This window comes from Pteronotus mesoamericanus, unplaced genomic scaffold (assembly GCF_021234165.1).
Source record: "Pteronotus mesoamericanus isolate MK-2021 breed Mesoamerican mustached bat unplaced genomic scaffold, CSHL_Meso_final contig_73, whole genome shotgun sequence".
In the NCBI taxonomy this organism is placed as follows: Eukaryota; Metazoa; Chordata; class Mammalia; order Chiroptera; family Mormoopidae; genus Pteronotus; species Pteronotus mesoamericanus.
The window spans coordinates 9,714,688-9,738,738 of record NW_026555245.1 but is presented as its reverse complement, the minus strand read 5'-3'; the positions used below and the strand labels follow the sequence as shown (position 1 = coordinate 9,738,738).

General features: G+C 34.0%; 1 protein-coding gene across 2 annotated transcripts in view; it reads left to right on the top strand.

The window, feature by feature from the left end:
- VPS13A (vacuolar protein sorting 13 homolog A) overlaps window positions 1–23,783 on the top strand; it is a 217,821-nt gene extending 194,038 nt beyond the window's left edge. For both annotated transcript variants that reach the window (XM_054583005.1, XM_054583003.1), the window contains 4 exons: window positions 13,600–13,685; window positions 17,166–17,289; window positions 19,593–19,667; window positions 21,750–23,783. In XM_054583005.1, the coding sequence (XP_054438980.1) occupies window positions 13,600–13,685; window positions 17,166–17,289; window positions 19,593–19,667; window positions 21,750–21,800 (336 nt within the window). In that variant the 3' untranslated portion in view covers window positions 21,801–23,783. The remainder of the gene's footprint in view (window positions 1–13,599; window positions 13,686–17,165; window positions 17,290–19,592; window positions 19,668–21,749) is intronic.
- Window positions 23,784–24,051: the final 268 nt, after the last annotated feature.

Sequence of the window (24,051 nt, the reverse complement as noted above, 5' to 3'; positions counted from 1 at the left end):
TTATATTTTGTATACTGACGGATTTTTATTTTTTACTGAACCTGGACTAGTACATCGTATTTCCCTAGTATATCAGATTTACTATTTTTTAAAAAAACCCTCTAAAAAGACAATGACTGTTATTAGTATGTTATTTAATTCTTTTTGACTGCAGTGCTTTTGGATCAAAAAAAGGAACGTTTGACTTGACTTACGTTAATCACTCCGTTAATAATGGACTTATGCTAGATTGTACTAAATATTTACCTTAATTGTTCAACTTTTGACTTAATTGATACAGCCCATGATTTCTAAATTTCTTCTAATTTTCTTACTATATTTTATTGATTATGCTATTACACGTGTCCTGATTTTTTCCCCTTTGCCCTTCTCCACCCAGCACCCTCCATTCCCTCATGCAGTCCCCCCAACCGTTGTTCACGTCCGTGGGTCATGTGTGTAGGTTCTTAAGTTTATCAAGATTTTATTTTTGTAAATCACTATATTCTATTTCTTAGAAAGTGACTGTTTAAAATTGAACTTAAGAAAGGGGAACTAAAAAATTATCAGTTCTTTTGAAATTACTACCTGCCTAGCTTTCATTCAAATTAAATAGAAACCAAGGTTGTGTGTATTAAGATTAAGGGATAAATGAGTAACAAATAGTTTAATTATTATTTTCATCAGAATAATTTTCTTATCTTTTTGGAATAAATAAATAAATGAAAACATTGTACATTAAAATAGTCACTACTAGTATCAGAGACAATTTATCAGGCACCCATTGTTCTATCACCTTTGGCCAAAATCAAAGCCTGCTGGTTCCATTAGAAGCTATAAAGAATACAGCTTCGTGTTATGTATTGTGTATGCCTGAGGAATATCTTCCTTGGCTTCTTATATTCCCACTTTGCTAGGTAGAAGACCTTTCTAAAAAGAAAAAAATGCTAACCTACTTGTTAAATGACTTTCCTGTGGTTGGCCTGTGATACTTTATGGTACAGGTTTCATAAAGATCCTTAAAAATTTACCTGGAAAAGTCCTGGATATTTCATCAGTGACTTACCATTTTAATGAAAAGAAAGTTGGAAGTAGGATTACATTTATTTAAAATGCGTTGAACAATAAAAGGATTTAAAACAATATTCTAGTATTGTTCTTGTGGTCTTAAGGATTCACCATTCTTGTTTTTAGTCCTTAGAAATGAAATATGTCCTTTGATAGTTTAATTGCCCTTTTTCTTTCTGTTTCCCTGCCACAGAGAAATATCTTTTTAAGCTGCTTTGACCAGAGGTATTACTTTCTCAGTTTTTTAAAAAATATATTATGTTCCTCTTATTAGAAAAATGTTTGAGACTAAGGATAACTTTATCATTTTACATGAGTGTGTTCTTGATGGAGATTTAGGACCTGGACAAAATACCTTTGTTACTTCTTATCAAATATATAGAAAATGAGGGGTTTTTTTGTTTTACACCACAGTTTTCTTGATGGAGAAATCGGGCCTGGACAAAAATACAATCAAACCTCAGTTCCCAAATGTCTTGGCTCTCGAACAGTTCAGTTCTTGACCAGGTTGTTTACAGAAAACATGTTTCGGTAGTCTAACAAAATTTCAGGTCTTGATTCTCTGCCCAGCAACCCATTCATGCTGGTACCTGTATGGTCAGCTACACATCTCTAAGGTGACAAATGAAGGAAATCAGTTCTCTAAACAAATCACTTCTCAAACAATCTCTGGAATGAATTAAGTTTGACAGCTAAGATTCCACTGTATCTTCTTATTCCTCAGCAAATGTACAAAAAAAGAGTTCAACTTCGGGACTTTAATAAACAGATCTTTTATTAGTGGCTCTATAAATAATTAAAACTTTAAAATGGAAGTATCTGCTTAACAAGAAAGTCAAGTGAGAAAGCTGTATTTGAAAGTATGTAATACCATTCCTTTCCATGTCTTTTAACTTTATTTACGTTCCAAACTTCTATGTGATCATGTCATACATGTAGAAAAAGAGAAGAGTTTTCCCAAAGGAAAACTAATCGCTCACTCTCTATTTGGTTGTGTTTGTGTGACACTTCAGTAACATACTGAAAACTGACAGTAAGAAAATTTTACCTGAAATTGTGGCTAGCCATCACCATAGAAAGTTTGTAAGAGCCTGTAAATAAAATTAATTAGTGCTTACATTGCATATAGATAACAAATGTAAATCCAGAACAATATTGCCAACTTTAATATTCCTTAAAGAAAAGGAAGTCAGAATAAATTTCAATTTGTTTCTATATTTAAAATAACCAGGATTTTATAAATTTTACTTTTTGAAATAGTTAAAACACCTATTACAATACAATGTTGAGTGTTGATTTTATGCCGTGTAATTAAAATCTGCAGATGGAGCCATTGTTGATTTGTGGCTAGGACATCAATGTTCAGCATGATATACATGCTATTGTATTTACATCCAAAGGTAATATACACTAAAGAATGATGACTGCTGTAGTAGCCACTATACTACTTTGTCTGCTTTAAGTCCTGTGGTGAAATTTTGCATTATACTTTTCTGTATTGATGGGAGGACTAGAGAGAGCCATTCCAAATTTTATTTGAGTACCTTTTTTCTGCTGCCCCTTCAGTCCTCTGTTGTTTGTTTTATATATTTACTTGCAAATGTATAATTTATTTTAGTCCAAAAACAATAAAGGTCCTATGGGGTCTAAATAAGATACACAGATAATTCATTGAGATCAAGTAATACTTATGATGGGTATATAAAAAGAATGTCAGTTTGTTTTACTCCATTTTTCAATTATAGCTTACATTCAATATTCATTTCTATCAGTTTTAGGTGTGCAGTATAGTAGTTAAACAATCATATACTTTACAAAGTGTTCCCCTCAGTATTTCTAGTACCCACCTAGCACCATGCATAGTTATTATAATATTAATTACTATGTTTCCTATGCTGTACTTTACATGCTTCTGCAATTGTTTTGTAACTGCCAATATGTACTTCTTAATCTCTTCATCTTTTTACCCAGTTCCCCAACCCCCATTCCCTCTGGCAACCATCATTCTGTTCTCTTGATGAGTCTGTTTCTATTTTGTTTGTTCACTTATTTTGTTCTTTCGATTCCATATATAAGAGAAATAGTATGGTATGTGCCTTTCTCTGACTGACTGACTTCATTTAGCATGACTCCCTGTAGGCTCATCCATAGTGTCACAAATGGTAAGATTTCATTCTTTTTTTTTTTTTTATAGCTGAGTAATTTCATTGCATATATGTACCACAACTTTTTTTTTCCACTCGTTTTTTGATGGGCACTTGGTTTACTTCCATATCTTGGCTATTGTAAATAACCTGCAATCAACATAGGGGTGCATATATAAAAGAATATAAATATTATTCATTATTCTATCCCTGCACCTTTGGGATACATGGAAACGAATTAAAAATATTTAGATCATGAATTTCTAATTTCAGTGAATGGATTCTTTCATGAAGTACAGTGAGTACAAGTATTACTATACAAAACATAGTATGAAATCAAAGAAAAATAAAATGCATGATTTTAAATAGGTCTGTATCAGGGAGGAAATTAGAATAATTTATGATTATCATTTATAGAGATTTATGGTTTGGTGTATTTGAATGTGGTAGACCATTTTCATGTCCATAATTATTTATCAGTGTGATAAATTTATCTAGCAGTTATTTTATATTGACCCAAATATATATTGCAACAATATACCTCCAGATAAGTTTTAAAATAAAAAATAATTGTATAAAATTTGTTTTTAATGTAACCTTTTTCATTGCATATACATATTCAAAGCAGTGAAATGATAACAGACATTTACTAAATTGCATTATGTCATTCTTCTGTATCTTAGAGATACATATTTTCACATTCAAAATATTACAATCAGTGGTAGTGTTTAAATCAGAGATTAAGCTAAGTGTATTCTTTATAATTAGACATGCATTTGTTACCATAGTAATATATCAATAACCTGTTAACTACATATGTCTACAAAGATTTTCTGAATATCAGTAAAACATTAAATTAAAAATTTAGTTTCTATTAAATTAAAAATTTAGTGACTCATACTGCATGGATAAAGCTAAATTCCTCTTATGAATAAGTTAGCTAATACACTTAATCTACAATTTTAGTCTTTTGCAGGAGACATGCACATTTTGAAAAATTAAAGATTATTTTCTATGTTGTTAAAGAAATGTTGCTCAGAAAAGTTATTTTTTACTCTCCACCATTGAGGGTGCATTTCCTTTTTAAATTGTTTATTTATGTGATTTTGGTCCAAATATACAAATGTCTGTTATATATTTTTATTGTGAATTTTTATAAACAAAATTATTAACTTGTAAAGATTTTTAAAGTGACCCATCTCCAATATGGAAAGCTTGGTTTTTACTTCTGGAATGCACAAATAGCCAGCAAAACTTTTCCTTTATTTATATAGCTGATACGGAAGCTTTTTCTTTTGGGATTGAACATATTTTCACCTTTAAAAAAAAACTTCTACCCACTCTGGCCGCTGTGGCTCAGTGGATTGAGCGCTAGCCTGTGAACCAAAGGCCAAAGGGTTGCAGGTTCGATTCCCAATTGCCTGGGTTGTGGGCCAAGTCCCTAGTTTGGGGTGCCCGAGAGGCAACCACACATTGATGTTTCTCTCCCTTTCCCCCTCCCATTCTGTTAAATAAATAAATAAACAAACAAACAAATAAATAAATAAATAAAACCTTTGAAAAACTTCTACCCCTTAAAGTGTGTGTGTGTGTGAGAGAGAGAGAGAGAGAGAGAGAGAGAGAGAGAGAGAGAGAGAGAGAGAGACACGACCTTGTCTCCTTCCTTTGTTGTATATGAGTATTGACAGCTGGGTTGTCCAGTTGGAGGGTGGTATATTCTTATCCATTTCAGATATTTTTAAATTTTATCTATATTGTTTTTGAATCTCTTACTTCTCCTACAAAGATATCATAGTTGCCATGATGTAAGTTTTTGTAGAAGGGAGGCTGTTTTCGTTTGTTGTATATTTCTTTTCTTTCAGAAATTACAGATGTTTATCATTAGCTTCAAATGTTGCCTTAATTACAATCGGACAATAACTGCCTTCAGCTGATGCGGCCTTTCCTTAACTTCTGGAGGAGAATTAACAGCTGATCTGGAGAAAGGGCTTACTGTAGGCAGTCAGATCACCAGAGTAGTGATGCAACTCTTCGTGGCTTCATCTGAAATTTTGAGTAAGTGCACAAGAACTAGGATACAAAGACTTATTGGATTTCACTCTTCATTTTGGAGCTCCTCCTCTCCAGAAGCGTACTTCTGAATGGGATGAGAAACATGGAGAGCCAAATTCTGTTGTCCAGGCAAATTAGAGTTCTTAGTGTCTCAGACAAAGGAGATCAAATGGACATAGAGATTACTTATGCCACCTGGATACAATTATTATACCTCATTTATTAGGTTAGCAGAAATCTCTTGGAGAGTCTTTGACCATCATTTTTGAAGGCCCATACTTCTGAATATTTAGTAGTGGGTCACACTAACTTTATTTCGGCCCAATAGAGTGATTCACCCTACTTAGAACCCTCCAGTATTACATTAAAATACATTTTTGAGTAAGACTTTGAAATTACTTCTTTTTCTAGAGGCAATAGTTCCACTTAAGGGAGGTTCCAATTTTCTCTTAAGTGTAAAACGAAATTTTTAATTCTTTTTTTTAATTTAATAACTTGAATGAGATTAATTTGATTCCCTCAAAAGCTTGTCATCATTGCATTCCTTAAATATATTAAGGAAGGATAAACACTATTAAAATAGAAAACTTAGTACATTTAGTTTTAAAAGAAATCCTGAAATGTGAAGTTCAAGTAGATTCAACTTGAATCTTCCTTTCTTCATACTGAAGCTATGCAAGTAGAGCTGAAACTCTGCAGTAGGTATTAGTTTGAGGATCTTTGGCCTTTATTTAGATAATGGTGCTAAAATGTAGCCTGGGACTCAACCCATGACTTCCCTATTGATGTGTTAAAGCTTTGCCTTATAACTTTCTCTGGTTACTTTGGAAAGCACTAAAATCTTCAGTGTAAATTGAGTTTAATTAAGCTAAATCAGATTTTTTTATGACAGTACTACCATAGTGTTGTTAGAAGACTTTAGTTTACATGTGAAAAGTCTATTATGTTTATTGGCCAAATGTCCTATGAAAATTCATTTTCATACAAAATTAGATTGCAGACCTCTTTCATTCATCTAAAAGCAAATTTTAATGTAATCAACAAAAGGAAACACCTTGTATACTTTTGTCAGTTAAGAGTCTTTAGTTATAAATTCAGATGAATTGCTATCATAGTTTACTGTTGATGATGACACAAATGAACTTAGCACCAATTTTTCAGTGAAAATTAACCCTAAAAAACTCTACAAGAAGCAATATGGAGAAGTGTACATTTAGATATTTCTTGGTACTTCAGATCTAGAGAGTTGTTTTAGTTAGAAATTTCATGAGGCTACAGTCTTGGGCTATAAGTATAGGTGACTGGATATTTCATGTAAAGTTAACCTTTCTGGAAAAAATTGCCAGGCTATTTTGAATTTTAAAATTTCCAAAACAGTAAATGTATGATTATATATCTATAATTGAATTTTTGCTGGATGATTTGGTAGCATAGTTTATATGAATACAAAGAAAAAATGTAATGTCATATATTTATTTTTTGCAAGTATTTGTTAAACTCCTATTAATTATATATATATATATTAGACACTCTTCTAGATCTTAAGGTTATAGCCCTTGAGAGAATAGTCAAGGTTTCTGCTCTTCCCATAATAATAATGGGAAGATAATAATAATAATGAACTTTATTATTCTGGTGATTGGGAATAAAACACATGTTGTGTTCGAGTCCAATCATATAATGTTGGAACAGCTTCATTCTCAGTTGATGATTCGTTGCTACGTGTGAGGCTCTGAAGAACTCTAAGAATCAAAAGACACATAAGATATGCCCAATTTTCCAAAGAGATAGTGATCCCCAGGTAGTACCTGAAATAGAAGCATTGCAAGAGACATAAGACAGCTTGTGGGATATCTGAACTCATATTCCAATGAGTTGTAAAAATGGAATCTCAATGCATCTACTGGAATATATACAGTTCTTCTGTGCTCATCTTGACAATAACATTGTCTGAGATGGAGTAATACCGTGTTGCTCAGGGCCTGGATTCTGGAACCAAATAAACAAGTTCAATTCCAACCTTTCCTTTTATTAGCTTTATAGTCTTTTAACATGCTTGTCTGACCTCAGCTTTCAGACTGTAAAATAGAGATAATTACAGTACTTAACAGTACCTTGGTGTTGAGATACATAATACCAAGAGTACTTGGGTGGTGTTGCAGAGATTAAAACAAGTGAAGTAATGTATATGATTATTAATAAAATGTCTATTAAGAACTCGTTGTTGTTATGTTTTTGTTATTCCAGACGAATACCAGTTGATGCTAGCTCTTGGTCATCATTATATAACTCTTTATTCCTCATTTGTCTCCTCTTCACCAAGATAAAAGCATCATTAAATCTTATCCATCTTTTTTCTTTGAAGATAATATAATACTTTGGTTAAAATACCAAGGCAATTTTTATACTCTAATTGATGAGCAGTAGAAACAATAAAACCTGTTATTTGGGCTCCTCTGAATTATATAGTATTTCATAAAAAATGTTGTTTTCAAGTATGTATATTATTATGGATCATAAACGTTACTCATAGAGGTGCTGCTGGAATGCATTAGAGAGAGTCTTGTAAACTATTCAATTACATTATTATTTCTAACCAACCCCTCTGGCTCTTTTTCTAGAATGTGTTAGGTTAATTACTGGTCTGTTGTCAATGCACACATTATGTCATGAATATAATTCCTTTCTCTAGACTGTTTTAGTTGAAACAGTTTATGACAGTTCATCTTTTTTAAGATAGTATATTTGATTTTACATCACAGGGTTATGCTGAGCTTTCCTGCCCTGTGTAAACAGCAAGCATAGTTTATAGTTTGGCTAACAAATGAAATAGCTCATTAGCATGGAAAGAGACAAAGGTATGAGGGGTTAATTAAGGGCTAATTCCTCCTCATGATGACAGTCAATACGATTTGTTTGTTTTTCAACCAACTTGCCTCACAGAATAAGCTAAACATCACTTTTTTGCTCTTGTTTACATTTATCCTATTATATATATGAAATCTTTGAGCTTTGAGGTAAGGTATTGAATTTCTACTATAGCTGATCAAGAGTCGGTTGAATTTTCCTGGTTATTTATTACATTTTTGTTATTGTTACAAACAATTACATTTTTTTGTAAGTTATTGATTACATTTTTTTCTAAAGATAAAATTGTTTTGAACAAGTCTATGTCTTAAATAATTAAGAAATGGTAATTTACCATTTTAATTTACAATTACCTGCCTGAATTTTGTTGGCTTTTCTTGCTTGATGGCATTCTTACTTTATCTTTCATCAGATGAATTTTATTTTCCTTTTATCCCCCATAATCTTAAAAAATATTAGTATTAATCACCATTTTTTTTGTTTTTAGCCGAACTATGTGTTCTTATCCTTTATCCAATTATCTTAAATTTATTTCCTACTAATATTAGCACTTTAAAATGAGCCCTTATATCTGCTGGCTCCACCAACCACATACTGCGTTGAATCCGAGGATGTCGAGCCTAGAGCTATGGAGGGCCAGCTAAGGGACCTGAGCATTGCCAGATTTTGGTATTTGGGACTGAGGGCCAGGGATGTCCTGGAACTAATTCCCTGTGGACTGAGGAACAACTGGATGTTGTTTGAGATTTTAAGCCTTCTCTGATAGTGATTTGTTCCTAATATCTATTCATATTTTACTTTGTTTCTTTTCAGAAATATTTTTTTGTGATAGAACTTTGATACTTCATTGCATTTGTATGATTTGAGAGTCAGCAGTGTTTTCTGCACAGTAGTTTCTTGGTAGTGTTCTCTTTCTAAAGCACTGGGGCATGTCTCACAGGAAATACGGATACTAGTAGAAGGAAATCCTGACACCAGTGTCTTTCAACTTCCTGCTCTCTGTGTGTTTCTAAGTTTGTGATAAATTTGGTTTAGGTTTATTTATACCTAATAATTAAGGTTTGCATAGTCATCTTTCCTAAAGCAAAAGGGATCCTTTTACCAGTAACTGTACATTTTGTTATCTACAGATTCTGACTGCAGTGTAATGACTGCGGTTACCTTTGTGTTTCTGTTTATTTCTTGAAGGAGGTTCTTAAAAATGATAGGTAATTCATATATACTTTTTATGAATAAGGAAACAATTGTTTTTCCTTTAACATTATAGCATGTTAAATCAAGCTAACTTCTCTAAAGTACCGGGGAGTACTTGATACTTCAACCAAATCATTAGATAGTTCAGCAAAATCTTGGTCCTTATGCAAAGGCTCTACACAGTGCTATCTAACCCCTGGTTTTGCTAGATCATTTATTTTTAAAGGGTATCCCAAATTATTTTAGCAGAAACATTCATATGTAACATCTGTTTAGGAGGGAGAAAGGTAGCATGTTAACACTAAACTATTTGGACCCTGTTAACCTAACAAACAAACAAGAACAGCCAGCCTGAGCTGTTTCAGCAGCCGGCCTCAGCACCACCCAGCATCCAGCAGTAGTGAGGTTATTTTTGAAGTAGTGTGGGAAAGGATGACTGACTCCGTAAGAGGAAACATCATGGTATAGTGAAAGCACTGGAATTAGAAGTAAAGGAACCACTCTGCTGAGCCCACTTTTGCAACTGACAGTATAACTCCAAGCAAGTTACTTAACTGCAGTCTGACTGAACTACACAAGGTTGTCTTGAAGATTAGCTGGATAAGACATTTTCCTGATCCTCAGTTTCTTCATGTTTAAAACTATGAGTTTGGTCTGGGTGTACAATAACATTCCTTCTGGTCCAAAATTCTGTTGTTTTTATCCCCCTAAGATAATGACATTCTGAAAAGTATAAAGCTCTATATGCAAGGAATTTATAAAGTCAAGTAATTAGGCAGGAAATTGTTACCAAAGCATGATATTTGTAGACTCTGTTTACTGCATGATGGAAGGCGATGGCTGATATACCACATTCTCTCCCATGTGTCTGTGGGTTTTATTTCCAAAGTTTTAGCTTCAGCTTATCGTGCTGTTCTTATTCCATATTCACATGTTTATAATGGAGACTGACCAGAAAAATGTTGCTGTATATGGAGGTATCTTTGACATTAATTTAAATGTATCCTTTTAATAACAAAGAATGTAGTTCATTATTCATAGTAGACTATTTTGGATTGTTCATTCTTCAGGTGTTGTAGCTAAGGTTTTTGATGAACTCCAGAAAACATTGTATGAGTGACTTTTTGGGATTTTTTAGCTTTTATTTATATAAGATGCTATTGTGACTGTTGAAATTGGTTTAATTGCACATGTGCACAGGTTAGATTTGACTTAAGTTTGGTCTGAAAAGTGGAAAGTGAAGAGAGGCAGGCTGAGCCGCAATGCTCAAACTTAAAACAATCTTTAAAATAGAAGCTAGGTATAAGGTTAGAGGTGAACCATAGCTTTTAAGTTATTTCAAGGTTTTGATCTATTGGGGCATATGGACTCCTGACTCTTATTAGCAATGATATTCTTGAGATCAACATTTGTATTCTTGATTTTAAAACTTGGCCATGTAAAACAAAGTAAATACTTTTAAGCCAATTTATTTTCAGATAGCCACAAAACTGAAACGAAAGGATGTTAAGTTAAACATAAAGCTTCACCTCCATTGCCTCTATTACCCTTCCCAAGCCCAGAGATAAGTGCAGTGAAGATTGTTTAGTACCAACCCTTCCAAAAATTTTCTGTGCATATATAAATAAGTATACATATATCTGTTTCTGCTTTTCTCCTCAATTCATTCTCAGTAATTTTACTTAATATATGTTGCACATTTTTCTATATCTCTACACACATCTGCCTTTTTCTTTTTCCTGACCATATAATGTCCTATCATATGGCTATACTATAATTTATTTAAATAGTCCCCTATTACTGAACATTTAGATTTTTTGCTTTTAACACAATATTACCATGAAGATTTCTACATGTATATCTTAGGATACTTTTGCATAAGATAAATCCTAGCAGTGGAATTGCAGACTCAAAGGTTACGAGGTTACGTTTAATTGATTTTTATTTTCTTGATTTTTGAATTAAATTGAGCATTTTCTCATATGTTTATTGGTCAAATTTATTTGTGTTTTGCTGAACTGTTCATAAATTTCACACATATAAATAAACCAATATCCCTGAATTCTCTGTATATGAAATTAGCTCTACATCTCTGTATTGACAAATGTTTTCCAAAATTATTCATTTTTTGTGTTATTTTATTTCTATTTGCTTATTATTTTGCCACTTAATAGTGTTTGATTTTCATGTGCTTAGGATTTTTTTACATTAAATTCTATGGACTTTGTATTTTATATTTAAGCCTTTTCCACTTTTAAGATTATTGAAATATTTTAGTGCTTCTATAGTATTGTTCTATATACTTAAATAAGTGATTCATGTGAAATTAATTTGGTATATGGAGAGAAGTAGGGATCCAACTTTAGCCAGCTAGTTGCATGAAACACCATTTATCTGATAATACATGCTTTTGTCTAGGAACTTGAAATGCTGTTTTGATTTCATAAATCCCTGTGTTTGTAAATATAGAGTTGTATAAAGTCCTGTGTGCATTTTGGGCAATTTCTGGAATCTGTATTCTTTCTATGATATGTCCGTATGTAACATCTACCAGCACCAAATTGTTTCACTTCTGCAAGTTATAAATTGTATTCATGTCTGGTAGAGTAATTCTTACTCTCCTTTAATAACTTACTGGATATTATTGCTTTTTTCCTAGATAAACTGTAGCATAATTTTGTCAAATCACTTCTCTCCCTCCCCAAAACAAACTAACACACACCATCTTGGAATCACATTGGGCAGGTCGGGGGAGAGTTTGTGTGTAAATAAAAATGAGGGGATAATGTCTTTATTATTATGTATCCAAGAATAAGACATGGATTTCCATTTTCAAATTTTCTTATTATTCTCAATAGAGTGTTATAGCTTTTATCACATAAATTCTCCATGTTGTTAAACTTACATATAAATTTCTTTTTTATTACACTTGTAAAACAGGATTTTTTCTTTCATTTTTCAAGTTAATTATTGTGTTTATTAAATAAAGTTACTGGATATTGTGTACTTGGGTTTCCCAGATAGATCTCATCTGCAAATAATTTCTACTCTTTTTCTCCAATATTTGATGCTTCTTTCTCTTAATAATGTATATTTTCTCAAAACAGGACCTATTTTGCCTAGTTTTTCAAATCTATTTACATAATTTATAGCCTAATAAGTCTTATTAATTTCTTCTGAGTCCATGGTTGTGTCCATTTTTCATTCATAATTCAAGAAATTTGTGTTAACTTGCCCTACCTACTACAGGAAATAGTAAAGATGGTCTTTGCTCAATATTATAATCTTTGAGGTTAGAAAATTGTTGCATGCAATTAATTTATATGCCTCATAGTTGGGTTTTTGTTGTTTTTTTAACTTACGTCTCCAATAGAAATGAAGACTATTTTTTCCTATCAGGTTTCTTTACCAAGATTATTAAGTAGTTGACTTGTTACCTTTCTTCCAGGCTAAATAATTTTAGTTTTTTTAAATATAGCCTCAAGGAACATAATTTTATAAAATCTTTATATTCTCTTTCGGGATTTCTTCAAAATAGTAGTCTAGCCTTTTATGTATTTTAAATAGCCAAAGTAATTTCATCCTCAGAACAAACAGTAGTGTTCAGGACAGAATTTAAAATGTACAAATTTCTTCTGTTTATATAGTTATCTTTATATATTCTGGGACAAAGAATTGTTGAGAGTGTCACAGGTAGAAAATGTGTCATCAGTCTTGAGAATGAACTGAAAGGCTACTGCCTAGGTTAATTAGGACCTGGGACCTGGAGTTCCTTCTTTGTCTAAGAAGCCCCTGCTCCTTTTTTTTTGAATGAGTTGTGAGGTTGACAAAGAAAAGCATATTTGTAAGGCAGATAGGGAAATTCTAGGGAAGAGGCAGAGTGGAAACTAAGTAATTTATGTGATATGTATGTTTATGTACATATGTTTACATGTGGTATACAGATGTGATCATATACTAATATATTTACCAAGATAAAGTGAATGTGATAGTTTAATAGTAAACTTACTGTTTCAATCTAAACTTTCTAAGGTATTAACAATATTTTCTAAAATTCCAGCATTGAAGATTGGTATAGCTGCACTTGAGTAATCTTGAGTAAAGCGATGCAGATAGGTGCTTTTCAAAAGGAAGCAGCAATTATTTTATGAATATTCAATTTTCTGATGATATATTTGCTATATAAATATGTTAATGACTTGCCCAATTGAGAAATGGTTTTAGAAGATCATAAGGGATTACTTACATTACAATTGGAATAATTACTGATTTTTTCTCTCTCACCTTTTTTTAGGTCATAGAAAATGGAAGATTTGCAAAATACAAATATTTTACCCATGTCATGATCAATAAAACAGATATGTTAATGATAACCAAAAGGTAACCTTCTCTCTATAATGTTATTTGGTAAGGGATTAACTAACAGCCACTCATTAAGTAAGCACTCGTTACTCACCTTTTGTTCCAGATACTCCCACTGTCTCCTGCTAACTCTGGTCCTCTTACCCTCATACCTAAGACTTTACATAAATTTGTGTTTAGCTTTGTGCTCAAATCCAGGTAAATACATAGCAATGCACAGATGTAATTATAAGTTAAATAATTTTGAATTCATTTCACCCAATTCAGACTGATACAGAAATTTCAATAAAACTGTTCTCTCAAGAGTAGGCAGTACTGTTCCATCTCCCCCTCTGAAAAGTACACAATTTCAAGTTACCCCAGGAGTCAGTAGTCTTCTAGTGGTTTCTCTTCATTAGAATACATATGATGCACTCACATAGTAGATGTGTTAGCAGCGAAGCTGCTCTCAGTTCTGGAGTTTGGCAAAGAAAGAATTTAGAGTCAAGAACTCCTATTCAAGAGAAAGTTTATTTAGCATGCAAAATGAAAATATACTCAAAGAGAAGTTTCGAGCAGAACACTCAGAGAGCTGCCTTGGTCTTTTAGAGAGAAAGTCACAGAGGCAGAAGTAGTGAGCCCGCTGAGCTGCATAGACTCAGGAAACAAGTTACAGAGGCAAAGAAAGAAAATCTCCTTAAAGATTAGGAGAAAGAAAGCCAAGATACATGCCTGAAGGAGGAAGGCACAGGCATGGTCTAGAGAGAGGGCGCACACTGGGTCCTTTGTCTTAAGGGTTTTTGTCTGCTTTTTCTAAAGGCAGGAATTTTAGGGGAGGTCAAATTCATCAAATGAACATACAGGGTCAGGTTCATGGTCAGTGCTAGGGTAGGGGGTTATTGGTCATTGCTTCTGGTCTTCATGTCAGCCCTGGCGTTGCTTTGTCTGGTTTTGCTGCTTTGCTGAGCCTGGATCTGAAACACAGCTGAGGCCTTGATATTATCTCTAGTTTGATCAAAACTCTGTCTCTGTGGTCAACAGATCTGAAGCTTTCTTCCTAAGATTATTTCATACTGATCGGAACCTCATTGTCCTAAGGGTTTGATCCTTAAAAAAGTGGTTGTGCAAGGGAGAAGGAGGCAGGCGAGTCAGGATGCTGGATGAGGCCAGTTTGAGTCAGCTCTCTGTCTCAGTTTCCCCATTCCACTTGCCAAGGAATTTCCCTGGCTTCTTACAGTCCTGCCTCAGATACAACATTGGAAATGCATCAATTGTTCATGAGCATGCTCCCAGCTACAGCCAAATTCCAAACAGACCCGTAGACAGCTGAAGGACACATGCAAAAATACAGAGGCAGAGCCTCAGAAGGGCAGGTGTTTGCAGGAGTCACTATTTTCTACTGAGAAAAAGAATGAGCAAGTGCAGTTTTAATATGGAGATTTCTGGGTGGCAGAGAGCGAAAATGTAGCAGAAGACGAGAGCTTATGGCTATATAGAAAGGAGTGGTCAATAAACCTGTGTGATTTTGTTCATTATCGAAAAGGTGAAGTTACATAAGAATCTTGTTAGTTCAAGTTGACTATCAAACTTATTTTTGATATTTTTAATTTTAATTTATGAGTTTAAAATTTACATCTCTACCTTAATTATTTATACAAAAAACCGACACAGCATTAAAAGTATGTATGTAAAAGTCAGTCTTTGTTCCATCCCAGATACCAGTTCCTCTTTTCCCCATGTGAGAAACAACTAGTTTTACTAGTTTCCTTTTAATCCTTCCTGAAATACTCTATGCCTATGCAAGCCCACATATTTTAATGTAAATGGACTCTATTATATATACAGCTCTGTACTTTGTTTTAGTTTTTTACTTTAGATCTATGTCTTAGAGATTATTCTTTGTCAACAACTGGAGATCTCTTAATTTGTAAAAGACTGCCTAGTATTATTCTTTTACTAGTATGTAATGTAATTTACATCAAAAATTGTTTCTAGACTTTTGTAGTTGCAGACAATGCTTCAGCAGTTACTTTGTTCATAGCAATTTTCAATCATGTTTTTATTAACCCTCTTTCTCACTGGCTAAAGGAAACATGATACATTCGAGTTAAACAAGAGTCAGTTTATTAGTTTATAAATCTTGCAACATATTTTAAATATATGATTCTTCTTTTTTAAATGCATGACCTTATTTTGACATGGAACTCTTTAAATGAGGTTACATAAACCTTGACAGAGTAAGGGAAGTGACTTAGTTGTGATTAATTGAAAGGTGATATTTATTCTTAGGATTTCCTTCTTTCCAAGTTTCAGACTTGAGAGTAAAAGGCCTTTGAATAAGGAGAGGGAGTCCTAGGTACCTGCTGCAGGATTAGCCTGCCTTTGATTATTCCTATGCTTCAAGATGTACCAGAGGACCAGTAGGGTTTGTGTCATGGCCCCATGACCCAGGATTGGCGGAAAAGGGTATCAGAGACAGAAGACTAAGGCAAGAAATATAAATCCTGATTAGTTTTCTCTTCCATTCTAGCCAGGAGCCTGCTTTTTCTTTAACTCAATTGCTTAACTTAATGTACAGGGTCTGGCATAAGCAACACCTATTTGAGTATGGTTGATAGCGTGATAATATGGGTGTAATAATTTATATTTTTAATTTGAACATTTCACCTAAAATGTCATGTGATGTGCTTGAGTGTGATATTGTCATGTTACAGAATTACATCCTTATGATTTTGTAATAAAATATTTTGTAACAAAAAAATGGGCATTATTTGTGCCAGACCCTGTATATGTTACTTAAAGAAACCTCTGGTTGCACTTACAATTGACATCTTTCTTGGAGGAAAAAGGCCTTTGAAGAGAGGATTAAATAGAATAACTATAGACAGAATACATTTTCATTGCTTTATTTTTTCCCTCAAAATAGGGGGGGGGGCATAATTAATTTTAAAAACCTCTTTCTGATGTAGGTTGATAAACATATTACATGGAGTCTTAGTAATAAAAGCATTTATTCTACAGTATGAATTACATGAAACTTCCCCAAAATATTGGTTGATAATTGGTACTGCAAATTGTTCCTATTTCTTATAAAGTACCTTATATATTTGACATCATAACTACTTTATTTTTTCTAATAAATGTTGTGCTATAAATTCCCCACTAACATTACTTAAGCTGCATCCTACAGATTTGGTTATGATGTATTTTCACTCTCATTCAGTTCAAAATAGTTTCTAATTTCAAGATTCTTTGATCCGTGGATTATTTAGAAGTATGCTCATTTTCAAGCACTTAGAAATATTCTTATATTTTTGTTATCAGTTTCTCGTTTAATTTCATTGTGGTCTGAGAACAGACTTTGTAAGATTCAGTTCTTTTAAATTCATTAAGTTTATTTTTATGACCCAGAATAGCCTTGGTGAACATTCTGTGTACATGTGTGAAGAATGTGTATCCAGATAGTATTATATTACAGATATAAGTGCCTTGGTTTTTAAAGTGGATTTTTTTCTGCAGTGGTGTATTATTTGTAACAAAAGGAACATTTGGACAGCTTACCTGTGAGTGGCAGTACAGTTTTGATGAGTTTACCAAAGAGCCATTTATTGTTCATGGGAGAAGATTGCGCATTGAGGCAAAGGTATGTTGAATAGATTTTTTTTTTTTAAATTGGAAACTGAAAATAACACATTGAAATAGTCTTCTTTACTTTTCCAAGTTTCCTCTTTTATAGATGTTGTTTTATCTTCATATGGTTTTCTTTACACCTGCTGTCTCACTCAGGTTTAAAGAAAAAGCTAGGATGAAAAAAAATATGCTACTTTAATGTGCTATTACATTGACTACCACATTCCTGGGCTCTTATTTTATATTCAGTAATAGAACCTAACCTTTTCACTGCTTGCTGTCCAAGCACTAAAATGAGCAAATCATTTGTATATCTCAAAATTCCCAGCAGTGCCCTACAGAATGGTTTTCTTTGAAAATCTCACAAAAGAACACTTGAAAATGACCGCTGATAGTTGATAGTTCTCTCTCTTTTTAAAGATATCCCAATTCAGTTGTAATTCTGAAGGCAGAGACCATTTTTCTGTTTTGATTACCAGCAGCCAGCACAGTGCCTGGTACTTGAATGTTGATATAAAATACAGTGAATTTCTAGTCATTTGGTAAATCAAATGACTCAATATCCATTCTAAGTTGTAATGATCACACTAGGTATTGTAGGATACAGTAGTATATGGTATAGTAATATAGTAGGCATATGTGATACAGGATAAAGTTATTTGGCCTCAAGATATTTGCCGAGTTACCTATATAGAGGGCCCCTTTGGCACTGGCTGTATTAGCAAATATTGTGACTCAACCCAAGTAAGTTTTTTGTTATTTTTGTTATGTTTTGATTTGGGGGGATTTAATGAACTCATGTACCTGAAAAATCTTAGGTCTACATCTTATACTTAGATGTCCTCAGACGATGTCATCAGCGGTTATTCTCCCTTCCGCGCCCTTCTCCCGCTCCTTGCCACCCCCGTCTCTGGGTTCTTCTTTCCTCAGCCTTGGCTTCCTTCTCCAGCAGGCTACCCTCTGGAGACACGGTGGCCAGCAGAAGCTCCAGGCTCACAGCCGGGCGGCTCAGCCGAATGAAAGCTTCTCACTGGGTCACCTTTGGTCACTTGCTTATTTCTGAATCAGTCACTTTGGTCAGGGGGGTTCCTGGGGGACCATCAGGTATTAGAGTGAGAAAAGGTGAGAAGTAAAGGGATATTGAACACAGGCAGGCAGAATCAACAGATACCTTCTGGGATAACCTCTAGAACAAATCTGCCCTGGGCCTTATGTTTAACCAGTGAATACCATTTTTCCAATCTTACCCCTCATTCCAAAGACATAGGGGAGTAGACTGGATATTAGCTCCTGGGGATGCTAGACTAACTTTTCCCATTGAGAATTTCTCTAATTTCACTCAGAAAATGAAAGGCCCTGCGGCCAACAGAGGAAATAATGGGTAGTGGCTAGTAGCTTCTGGTCTAGCCTATGTTGGTTCCTTGGCTTTTTTCATGTTTTTCTCTCTCCAAGGATAAACTTATCACCTTGATTTCTTCCCCTTCTACATATTCATAAGACATTGTATTCTTTTTTTTTTAATAAAAGAATCTGATTCTGGAATCTGTATTTGTATGGAGATTGGAGTAACTTACAGGAATTGTTAGACTAATAAACTCCATATTGCTTCTTCTGTGACCCTACCCATAGTTAATAGCAATAAATGCCACCCTGCTCCTCAATAACCCATTCTTTCTATTTGTCCCTCTAATGTTTAATATCCAACATTAGGCAGTTCTCCCCACAAACACTGAACAGAATACCTGAGGGAGTGTAAAAAGCGGAAGACAATCATACAGAATCTATATTTTCTTTGATCCTGATTTCTTTGATCCTTAAGCTACATTCTTATTGAATAATTAGTTTAAAATGTCAGAAGTTACATATATACATACAAACACGTACACACACCCATTGACCATGTGTTTATGTTTGTACCCACGTATATATGTTATTTTTTAGCTTAAATCATATAATTCTATGGCCAGATATCAAGAACTACCTGAGATGTTTTTTAAAGGGAAGAACAGTGGCCCTTCTCCCAAATTTGTCTGCTTTCCATCTTCTGTATGAACCCTTTATGGCTTTAGCAATAAAATCTCACCTAAAGCTTTGTAACCTAGGTTTAGTGATAATGAATGTCTTAGCATTTAGTCTTTTTTTTTTTTCAATTTGTGTTTGAAACTTCTTGGTTTCCCATTCTTGGCTTTTTAAAAAGTGTATGATTAGTGTAAAATGGATGGTTTAAGCACTGATTTCTGAAACTGTGTGCCATTTCTTTATCATGTTTCTACAGCTGGACTTTCATATTAATGAAGTCACTTATTCTGTTTATAGGAACGAGTGAAGTCTGTATTCCATGCCAAAGAGTTTGGAAAAATAATTAACTTTAAGACTCCAGAGGATGCTAAGGTAAATATAATTTTTTACATAAACAGATAGGAGCTTTGCTTTTCAAAGTCATGAAAGTTGGACTGTTTGTTTTAAGACAGATAAGTTTTGTTTGTTTTTAATTGTTTTTGTGTTTTGACAGTTTTAATATAGTAACTAGATAATATTTCCCCCAAACTACTTTTCATTAGATTGAATATAACATACCTACTTGTTTTTCAAATCAGATGGCTCCATCTTATTTCAAACCCTAAGTGTAGTACTTTGTGTAAAAGTCAAACAAAAGAAATTATTTTATTCTAATGCTAATCTACTAGCTCTAGCAGGGAAAGGCTGGCCCCACATTTCTCTACTGTATAGCTATGGTGATTTTTAAATTTTTTAAAGTATTTATTTTTGGAGAGAGGGGAAAGGAGAAGGAAAGAAGAGAGGAAGAGAAACATTGATGTGTAAGAGAAACATCGATCGGTTGCCTTTCACATGTGCCCCAAACGGGGAGGCCAGGCCGGCAACCCAGGCACATGTCCTGTCGCGAATTGAACTGGTGACCTTTCACCTTGTGGGACAGTGCCCAGCCACCTGAGCCATGCTAGGCAAGGCTATGGTAGTGTGTGTGTGTGTGTGTGTGTGTGTGTGTGTGTGTGTGTGTGTGTGTAAATTGCTGTAGCTTGGCACATAACAAAATAAGCCAAGCCTATAGTCAGAAAATCTGGGTTTTAATATTGGTTTTGTTTCTTATTGACTGTAGGAGCTTGGGAAAGTCATTTAACCTTAGTCTCTTTAAAACAGGAATGATAGGAATTGACAAGGACTGGGGTTATGGCAATTACAAGGATGTGAGTTGTCAGGGAAGGAAGACTGCAAACTGATTATCTACCTCATTAATCACAGCTGAGATACTATTTCTGATACTGAGTTTTACTCACTGTGTCATGAAACATATAATATTTACTGAATCCCTCATACTGTGTTGTCCTAGTTGGGCATGACTATTTACCAGTTTCCTTGTCACATCTGGACCCCAAACCAGGAACACTGGACCACTTAGTATGTATCATGCAAGTTTCTACCCAGACATTGTGATATAAGACAACACTGGCGCACTAACAGCAGTGAACTGAAAGGAGGAATAAAGTGACTGGGGCCTCGACATGCGTGTTGCCTGGAACAGGGAGACAGACTAGAGCATGATAACGGCATGACCTTCAGGCTGTCTTCTTTCATATCACTGAAGGACGTTACCACCTGTTTCACTTTCGGTGTAATAAGTTTTCCATTTAGTCTCTGTCACTGTGTTGTTTTATCCCAGAAGGACTGTTTCTAATCTCCTGCTCTGCCAGAAACATCCAGAGAAGGCTGCTAAGCTCAGTTCTCTTTCTGTCCTTATCCTACCAAGAACTATTCCCACTAGGTTCTCCTTAAGTTAAAGAAGCACAGGTATCTCTGCCAAAGTTTTATCATAATGGGCTAATCTAAGTATGACCTCCAAGGCTTTTATCTGTCATATAGGCCCAATGATAATAAACATTACTGATAGAAAGTTTTGTATTACATTTGCATTTTATGTTTGTAATTTCAAATCTCTTCAAAATAGAAAATACTATTATTATGAGAACTAAAATGTTCAAGAATGTTGCTGTGCTACCACTACCCTTGGTAGAATATGTAATTATTCCCACTGAGTCATGGGAATACTATGTATGGAGTCATGAAAGTTTGTGATACATAATTGGTACAGATTGGAAAGAATTTTATGTAGGTAATTTTCACACATGCTAGAGTTATTCAGTCTAGTTGCCAAATTACCCTGTCTCTCAGGATAGTTCATTTTACTTTTCTTATTCTGAAGATGAACATCTAAGAATAATGACCTTAGAAAGACATTATTCTTACTGTTAAATAAAACTCAGTACCATTGACCCTGAGCCATGTGGGCCATTTAAGTGAGTAAATGGTCTCTTAGACAGGATGAGTTTAATTATTGGCTATGAGTTACACCTAACTAAACTGGGAAGTCAACTTTTAGATTTCTGTTCATTACATATTGAGTTTCATTGCAAGTTCATTGAAGTAAGCAAGTATTGCTTTATTTCCTCACAACAGTGGATCCTATCAAAACTAGAAGAAGCAAGAGAGCCTTCCCCAAGCCCGTGACGGAGAACACTGCCTGAAGACACACAGTGATTAATCATTACAGTGGCCACTTTGTACCTTTCAAAACCTGTTGGGGAAGAATAGTACAGAAGTAATTTCAATTACATAAAAAAAAAATGTGTCAGTTAGAATTAAGTAAAACAGCTATGTGATTAAAAGATTTCAACTCTTTGGGGCTCCATCTGGTTTTCTAACTTGAATCATGCATCAGGTAAAATTCTAATTACTTTATAAAAGAAATATTTATTTTATAAATCTTAAATATTTGCTCCAGATGATTCTCCGCAATGGTGGAGAAATTGCTCGTATTTAGCCTTCACATGGAGCTAAGTTCAATGTTCCTAGTTTACACTTTAAACTCTTCTCATGCTTACTTCAAACTCCCTGAGTCAGTGATAGGAAGTGATTACATCAATGATCAAATCAAACACTGCCTCAGTAGTATCAAGAGAACTTTCGTGGTGGTTTCTTTAGAAACATGAAGTTCTTTTTACAGATAAATATTTTGATATTTTTCCTTATTTTTATAAAGAATAGGTTTGAACTACAAATACATAGCATGAAGATAAAAAAACAATTTTTTATATATAATATAATACAAATTAAATAATACCCTCTCAAGCCTCCTCTAAAGAAAGGCTTAAAGAATGAGTGTCATACCACACAAGAGGAAGCCCTTTTCAGAACTCCGAAGCCTTATAAATACACCCTCAAGCCATCTCCACAGGATCTACTCGTGTTACCCAGGTCATATTTTTAATAGATTGCTGAACGTTAAAGGAATATTCTCAAAGCCTTAACAATACCAACTTTCCACTCACTGGTGATATGAAATAAACAAAATTCCCACTACGTTAAATAGGAGTTATGCTTCAGAACAGATAGCCCCTCCCCCAATAAATATATGTATCCTAAAGTCTAACCCAGTAGTAACCTGTCCTGTTGGTAACAGATTGAAAGTTTCCGGTTTGCTTTCTCTATAGTTAGTCAAATGAGAATAATTCTTTTAAATATATAGTTCATCAGAAGAAAAGTCATGGTGGCACATTAATAAAAATAAGGTCATGGGTTCTTTTCCTTGGTTTTTGTTCAAAAACCTTAATGTTAATGGACTTTCTCAAGTGAAAAGGAGATGAACATATGATTGTGAACCATGAAGAAAATGATGCAGTGTCTTATTTAGTTATTAAACAATACAGAGTATTTGATGCATGTTGTATGTGCCATAAAATTATTATAAACTGTTTTTGGAATTGGAGACTGTTTAGTAAATGGTTGTGAAATGCTCCTCAGGTTCGTCAAACCTTGCTTTGTTGTAAAAGCTAAAATAAACAGCATGCCAGAGTGTAATTATATTTCTTTCTGACCAAATCCTGCCATTCAATACTGTTGATTTTCCTTTGATTATAAAGATACATTGTTTGTTGTCAGTAGTTTCTCCCAGAATGTTTTTTCTTTGCTGAACTTAAATCAAAAGATGACAAATTTCAAATTACACGATACTCTGCGTTCCCTTGATGAACTTTGTTCAAAGTCACATTCACATTTTCTTTGTTGCTGAGCTCTCCCAGTTTTGCATACGTTGGAATTAAACCTAAGAGCAGACATAGTCAGAAATCACACAGGATTGCCCTCGTCCAAAATGTTGCTTTACTGGAGTTCCATTCAATGCCATTAGCCAAGTATTTCATTACCTACTCCAGTTTCATGGTTTTGTTCTCAGGAAAAAGAGAAAAAGGACCCATAAGTCCTTGGGTGTCCCATGGTAAAGGGGAAAAGCCTTAAAAAGTAGCAGGGATATTCTTCTAGTATCTCTGGAGCCTAGCAGGGATGGGTCTTGTAACTCTCACACGCAGAGCCAGTATACCTATCCTTCCTGTTTCCTTACCAATAAGAACCTAAAAATGCCTTTTCTTATTCTTTCCCTACCAGTCATCTACCTATCAACACCTCCCATCACTTCTTCTCTTTCTAAAGTAGAAAGACCCACAATGCCAAGAGCAGTAGTTTTTCAATTATTTTAGAAGATTGTGTTTATCTTCTAAACAGAGTATCAATAGACCAGACATGTCCATGTTTTTAGGTTTTTTTTAATATTTTACAATTATGTATTTGATCCTATATTCTTTTTTCTTGAATATTCCAGAGTCCATAATCATAATGAACACAATCTGCCCTGAATTATATTTAACTGCATTTAATGGCTTTCTATTTGAGAACTCTGAGCTTATTGTTTGGTAGTCACTATGGA